We start from the raw sequence: 7,714 nt of genomic DNA, 5'->3' as shown, positions 1-7,714 counted from the left end.
AATAGAATTCTGCTGCATCTGAGTAGTCATTCAGTGAAATAATGTATGCTGCATTCAATATATCTGTAAAATATGCCACATGTATAAAATGTTTCTAGTGGTAGAATTTAAAAATATAAATTGTTTTTAAGAACACAAAAAGCTAAATCTAGTCTTTGAGACTAGAGAAATATTCCATATAATTCAATATATGGAAAACCATGTAAACACAAAGAGACAAAGCTACTACAAGATTTCAAAACCAATAATAATAACAAACCAACAGTAAAAAGACATTTTCAGGACAATTGAAGAAATATAAATATGAAACAGTTATTAGATGATATTCAAGAATTTTGATGTTATTAATTTTGACGGATGTGATAATACTGTGTTTGTGTTAGAAAACATTGAATGTTAAACATTAGTGATGCATGCTCAGGTAGTTGGGGTAAAATATGATGTCTGATTAGTTTTAAAAAGCTTTAGCAAAATAATATAGATGAAGTGAATGTGGCAAAATATGTTAAATCAAGATAATGAGTATGTGGGTGGGTATGTGCGCGCTCTCTCTCCCTCTCTCTCTCTCTCTCTATATATATATATACACACACATACATATACATATATATATTTAAACTTTTTATAATAAAAAGCGTAACAAGATAATGGTAAAATAAAATTTAAAAGGGCAAAAAAGACTACAGATAGTTGCTTATTCGATAAGCAAAGTTAATTTATGTTCATGATGCCGTAATAGAGGGTATTTCAGCCAAGAACAACTCTCATTGCAGACAGCATAGTTTGTAGTAGGAGATCTGTATCCTCATTTAGGTCCTGCTGACTTTAATCGCTTCACCTCAGGGAGCCTCAGTTTATTTGTTTGGAAAATAAAAGGATTAGTTGATAGTTTTATCCTTTCCAGTTCTGAGATGCTAACCAACAGAGGCGGTAAACTCAAATACCTACCAGTGCTGAGCGGGTAATTCAAATTACTGAATAGGTGTAGTGCTGGCCACTCTAACTGGGACTCCTCTTCAGCCGAATGCCTTCATGATAATGTGGACTCAGTGTTGCCTAGCTTTTTTGGAGATTAGGAAGAAATACAAATTTTTATGTGAAATTGAAGATTTGTGTATGTTAATAGAAAACGTACAGCGAAAAGTGTAGAAGCGGTGAGGCGGGGTTGGGGGTACTACCAAACCCTGCTGCAGTCCATGTCCGCGGTCAGCTAAGACGCTGCGAAGGGCAGATGAACACTGGGAGGAAGACCAGGAGATTAAAACAAAAGATGGAAACACACATCAGTGATTCTAGGGAGTGAATTCTGCTTCAAAATATCAGTCTACCTCAGCCGACGAGATTTCATCTACAGATGAAACTCAAACACCACTTGAAAAGAAAAGTCTGTTTTTGATAGCTCTCATCTTCTGCGTGCGCTCCAGCAGTTGCGGGGCTCAATGCCATTACCTCTCTCAGTGTTCCCCGGAGACCGCAGGCGCCACAGACTTTACACTCTCTGGGAGCGCCCCGGGGGACGATCCCGAGCTGCAACTTCAGGGATAGTTATGCTGGGGCCGCCAACCCCAGCGAACCTGTGGAGTAATTGCTTCGCTTCCTCGAAGTTTAAAAGAAAAGCTGCTCCGGACCGAGGCTAGAGTTCTCAACCGGAAGTTTTGCCTCCCTGCTTGAGCACTTCCTGTTTGGTAACTAAGGACGCGGGGCGGTTGCTGGGGTTATCGTGGTAATTACTGGGGACATTTGCGGGTGTAGGGAGTTGCCTCGTGTGCTGCTCCCGGGCCATACGAGAAGGTGGATCTTTCCTCCCCACCCTGTCAGAGGTTCTCTATCCTTTTGCCATCATGAGTAATGAATTCTTGGCGGAGCTGCATTGGGACGATGGGTTCGCCATCCCGGTGGCAAACGAGGAGAACAGGATCCTGGAAGATCAGGTAAGGGTCAGGTGAAGAAGGCCGGGAAAGAGGGGATAGTTTCTTGGTTGGCAGGAATACCCCAACCCTTTTATTCTTCCCTTTTCCGTCCCCAATTTTATCTCTTTCTGTCTAATGCTCACCGCACCATCTCCTTCCTCCCTAACCTGTTTGCCCATTACGGTACTTGCAAAGCATTACAAAATGTATATTGAAAGGATGATTGATATTCGCGACTATAAAGTCTGAATCGTTACTCTCTCTCCTCCCACTCCATTTCGCCTCAGGGGCAGGAGAGGAAAGTCTGGTTCCTGCGTCCGCTTTTCCCTTCCTCAGAATTAAGCTCGGCTTGCAAAGGGACTCTGAGGTTTTCCTAGCAACAGTTGTTTGCGGATGTTTATAAGCAAATCACGCTCTGGTTGACATTACTTTTTGAGTTTCTGTCTAAGACATTTAAAGTTGAAAGGGACTTGAAGAAATATTTTCAAGAGAGACGTTCTAGTAAGAATGTAAAATGTGCAGTTTACAGCTTTTCAAAGTGAGGATGTTGTCACAGAGTGATATAAAAATATTTTACGTTGTAAGGAATATTTTACACCGGCTTCCAACGAATGAATGCATAGTAGTTGTTAAAAATAAAATTGCATCTGGCTCAGAAAACTTTTAAAAACCTTTAGCAGTTAGTCTAAAGTTCTGTCACATGGCAGTGTGTTGTGTAGAGGAGGATCCAGAAACAGATGATGTTTACATTACTTTGCAGAATGGAAGAGAAGGTTTTCTTCCCTTGGAAAAGAAAATGAAAATCCATCACTGTTTTTTGAAGTTTTTTTTTTTTTTTTTCAAAATATTCTGACCTGTTTACTAATGTCTAAATTAGCTGCAGTTTTTTGTTGCTTTGTTTTAATGAAGGGCAACATTAGGGAATATAAGAAATTTGGCACTAAAAAAAAAATAAGCAGAAATTTGGCACTGAGTACTGAGGAATAATAATATTAACAAGTTTCCAGCCCTGGGTTCAGATCTTACTTACCAGTAGTGAGCCTGTTTCTTCTTATATAAACTGGAAATAAATAATCATTTCACAGGGTTGTTTACAGCTCTAAGGATATTAATGTGGGTTAAAGTTCCAATCAAATATTAGTTTTTTTATTGCCATAATATTTGTCTCATATGATTTTATATACATATTAATTATATTAGCTATTTAAAAAATATTACGGAGCAATAAAAAGAAGAGTGAGGGCCAGAATCACTTTACCTGAATAAACAGTGGCATTAAAAAGTCAACTCTAGGGGCGCCTGGGTGGCGCAGTCGGTTAGGCGTCCGACTTCAGCCAGGTCACGATCTCGCGGTCCGTAAGTTCGAGCCCCGCGTCAGGCTCTGGGCCGATGGCTCGGAGCCTGGAGCCCGTTTCTGATTCTGTGTCTCCCTCTCTCTCTGCCCCTCCCCCGTTCATGCTCTGTCTCTCTCTGTCCCAAAAATAAAATTAAAAAAACGTTGAAAAAAAAAAAAAAGTCAACTCTACTAAGTTTAAGATATTCAAACAGAAGGGTAAAAAATAAAAAATACCCACTGTTGACTCTAGAAGTGACTATCATGGCATTAAACAAATATTCCAGACATCATAGTCTACAGTTATATAGATAGAAAAGACAGACAGAAGTATCATTGTTTTTTAAAATTTAAATCCAAGTTAGTTAACATATAGTGTAACAATGATTTCAGGAATAGAATTTAGTGATTCATCACTTACATATAACACCCAGTGCTCATCCCAACAAGCGCCCTCCTAAATGCCCCTCACCCATTTAGTCCTTCCCCCCCACCCAACACCCCTCCAGCAACCCTCAGTTTGTCAGTTCTATGTATTTAAGAGTCTCTTATGGCTTGTCTCCCTCTCTGTTTTTATATTATTTTTGCTTCCCTTCCCCTATATTCATCTGTTTTGTATCTTAAATTCCACATATGAGTGAAATCATATGATATTTATCTTTCTCTGACTGACTTCCTGTAACGTAATACACTCTAGTTCCATCCACATTGTTGCAAATGGCAAGATTTCGCTCTTTTGGATCACCGAGTAATATTCCTGTGTGTGTGTGTGTGTGTGTGTGTGTGTGTGTGTGTGTGTGTACCCACCACATCTTCTTTATCCGTTCATCAGTTGATGGACATTTGGGCTCTCTCCACACTCTGGGTATTGTTGATAGCGCTGCTATAAACATTGGGGTGCATGTGCCCTTTCAAAACAGTACACCTGTATCCCTTGGATAAATAGTAGTGTAATTGCTGGGTCGTAAGGTAGTTCTATTTTTAGTTTTCTGAGGAACCTCCATCCTGTTTTCCAGAGAGGCTGCACAGTTTGCATTCCCACCAGCAGTGCAAAAGGGTTCCTCTTTCTCTACATCCTTGTTAACATCTGTTGCTGCCCAAGTTGTTAATTTTAGCCATTCTGACAGGGGTACGGTGATATCTCATTGTGGTTTTGATTTGTATTTCCCTGATGATGAGTGATGTTGAGCATCTTCTCGTGTCTGTTAGCCATCTGGATGTCCTCTTTGGAAAAATATCTATTCATGTATTTTGCCCATTTCTTCACTGGATTATTTGTTTTTTGGGTGTTAATTTTGTTAAATTCCTTACAGATTTTGGATACTAACCCTTTATCTGCTATGTCATTTGCAAATGTCTTCTCCCATCCGTCAGTTGCCTTTTAGTTTTGCTGATTGTTTCCTTTGCCATGCAAAACCTTTTTATTTTAATGAGGTCCCAATAATTCATTTTTACTTTTGTTTCCGTTGCCTCTGAAGACATGTCAAGTCTCCAGAAGTTGCTGTGGCTGAGGTCAAACAATCAGGTTGTTGCCTGATTTCTCCTCTAGGATTTTGATGGCTTTCTGTCTTACATTTAGGTTTTTCATCCATTTTGAGTTTATTTTTGTGTATGGTGTAAGTAAGTGCTCCAGGTTCATTCTTCTGCATAAGACAGAAGTATTATTAAAATGGAATCCTACTATATGTGCTGTTTTTAACATAAACATTTTTATTTAATAAAAAGTTTAATTTTATTTGTCTTAAGAGAAAAAAAAGAAAGGAATTATTGAATTTCAGGTAAATATTACTTGATTACAAGAGATAGTGATTGCTAAGAAACTTTCTTAACATTAAGAAAAACTGCATAAGAAGAAATGGTTAGATTATTGTTTAAAAAATTCTTTGTTTCATTTGTAGGCAGTTATGGGTTGACTCCCTGCCCTTTCATTTTTCATTTTGAAAGCAAAGAAATTAGCTCTCTCACTTCTTTACACCATCTTTTACCCATGTTACCACTATTAAAAAATAGTGGTTTTATTATTTTTATATTATCAAGCTTTATTTTTTATTCCATTCAGTGCCTTTAATTTACTACAAGTGTTTAGCCTTAATTTTATATGAAAAAAATTTTTAATGTTTTTATTTATTTTTGAGACAGAGAGAGACAGAGCATAAGCAGGGGAGGAGCAAAGAGAGAGGGAGACACAGAATCTGAAGCAGGCTTCAGGCTCCGAGCTGTCAGCACAGAGCCTGACACGGGGCTCAAACTCCCAAACCACAAGATCACATGACCTGAGCCAAAGTCGGACGCTTAACCGACTGAGCCACCCAGGCGCCCCAGCCTTAATTTTATATTTAAACTGGTTTAATGGTCCTTAATGTAGCCACTTTTATTCAGTTTATCTTTTCTTGGATTTTTCACTTTGATTCATCTTTTGCCTAGTTGGGTCTTATGCTCAAATAGTTGTTTCAAGAAGCGTCCATTGTTTTGTGCTTTTGATTCCTTGCATCCTTGGTTGCCAATTGATTTCTTGCATTGCTTGCTTTAAGTTTATATTCTTTTAATCACAGTATCAATCTTCAAGATACCTTCTTTCTGCCTCTACTCCTTCCTTCTGGAGTCCTGTGTTTTTTTAATATGGACTGTTTTTCCACAGACCTATTTCCCAACTGTGGACTACAGAATTCCCTTTATTCTTTTACGTGGTTGATGCTCTACTTCCTAAGTCACATATCTTCTTTCTTGGGTTATCTCCTTATCTCAAAATAAGGAATACTTTCTTGTGTCTTCCTAACAAGGGTGTATAGGAGGTAAACCCTGAATCTGAAAATGTTTTTTATTTAATCTCACATTTGATGGTGTTGGCTGAGTCAAATGTTCTAGGTTAAAATTTTTTTTATGAAGAATTTGGAAAAATATTATCTTCCAGTAGTGATGTTGGTGAGTAATCTGCTATTAGAAATATTTCCATTTCTTTGTAGGTTGCAATTTTAATGTCTGGAAGCTTTTAGGGTTTTGTTTTATGTTTACATTGTAGTTTTTTTTTGGCAACTATATCATATTTTTAATTTTCAGGTTATTTGTTGCTTTTTTGTAGCACCTGGTCTTTTAGTAGTACAATATCATTTACAATATAAGTGTGTGTGTGTGTGTGTGTGTGTGTGTGTAGTTCTTTTTTGTGTCTTGAATTATGTTTCCTTTGGGATCTTTTTACTTGTTTATCTTGATATCTCTCACTTGATGTAAGTCTTCAACAAATATCTGGTGGTCCTTGCATGTCCTTTTATATTTAAAAGAAGCAAAAAATGCCTGGATATTCTGTGGGGAAGGAATTATCAACTTGTGGAGAGTTAATCATTATGCTTTCATTAGGAAAGCAGATGCCTTGCTCTGGGTTCATTACGCAATCATAAAAGTTAGTAACTGATGAAGAAAATAAAAGTCATAAAGCTGTATGCACCAAACAACATAACAACTAAGTACATAAAAGTAAAAACTATTGGGGCACCTGGGTGGCGCAGTCGGTTAAGCGTCCGACTTCAGCCAGGTCACGATCTCGCGGTCTGTGAGTTCGAGCCCCGCATCAGGCTCTGGGCTGATGGCTCGGAGCCTGGAGCCTGTTTCTGATTCTGTGTCTCCCTCTCTCTCTGCCCCTCCGCCGTTCATGCTCTGTCTCTCTCTGTCCCAAAAATAAATTAAAAACGTCGAAAAAAATTAAAAAAAAAAAAAAAGTAAAAACTATTATAAATACAAGTAGACTTTGACAAAAATACAGTTGTAGTAGGATACTTCAATATTGACATCAGAATTGGACAGTTCTAATAGACAAAAATAAGAATATAAAGGTATGAATAATGCAGTAAAAATAAAAACAGAACATATATCCCTTAAATAAACCATTTAAAAAATATGTCTGTAAACCATTTAACAAAGGTGGATCATTTACTATACCAGGATGAAAACCTTAATGCATTAACAGTGAATGATATGGGAATGCAAGCTGGTACAGCTACTCTGGAAAACAGTATGGGGGTTCCTCAAAAAACTAAAAATAGAACTACTACCCTACGACCCAGCAATTGCACTACTAGTCATTTATCCAAGGGATACAGGTGTGCTGTTTCAAAGGGACACATGCACCCCTATGTTTATAGCAGCACTATCAACAATAGCCGAAGTATGGAAGGAGCCCAAATGTCCACTGAAGGATGAATGGATAAAGAAGATGTGGTATATCTATACAATGGAGTATTACTCAGCAATCAAAAAGAATGAAATCTTGCCATTTGCAACTACGTGGATGGAACTGGAGGGTATTATGCTAAGTGAAATTAGTCAGAGAAAGACAAAAATCATATGACTTCACTCATATGAGGACTTTAAGAGACAAAACAGATGAACATAAGGGAAGGGAAATAAAAATGATATAAAAACAAGGAAGGGGACAAAACAGAAGAGACTCATAAATATGGAGAACAAACAGGGGGTT

General features: G+C 37.8%; 1 protein-coding gene and 1 long non-coding RNA gene across 2 annotated transcripts in view; one reads left to right on the top strand and one right to left on the bottom strand.

Annotated features, from left to right (window-relative positions):
* Nucleotides 1-608: 608 nt before the first annotated feature.
* On the bottom strand, nt 609-1,627 carry LOC131512209 (uncharacterized). The gene is made up of 2 exons (XR_009262024.1): nt 949-1,627; nt 609-848 (listed from the first exon to the last, which is right to left on the bottom strand). It is a non-coding gene; the product is annotated as an uncharacterized LOC131512209 (long non-coding RNA).
* Nucleotides 1,628-1,686: 59 nt separating this feature from the next.
* Nucleotides 1,687-7,714, top strand: part of CCDC39 (coiled-coil domain containing 39) — a 50,194-nt gene continuing 44,166 nt past the window's right edge. Inside the window, exon 1 of the mRNA XM_058730576.1 lies at nt 1,687-1,931. Within this exon, the coding sequence (XP_058586559.1) occupies nt 1,842-1,931 (90 nt within the window). The 5' untranslated portion in view covers nt 1,687-1,841. The remainder of the gene's footprint in view (nt 1,932-7,714) is intronic.

This window comes from Neofelis nebulosa, chromosome 5 (assembly GCF_028018385.1).
Source record: "Neofelis nebulosa isolate mNeoNeb1 chromosome 5, mNeoNeb1.pri, whole genome shotgun sequence".
Classification (NCBI taxonomy): domain Eukaryota; kingdom Metazoa; phylum Chordata; class Mammalia; order Carnivora; family Felidae; genus Neofelis; species Neofelis nebulosa.
Note: the sequence above shows the minus strand (reverse complement) of the source record. Positions and strands in the feature narration are given on the sequence as shown.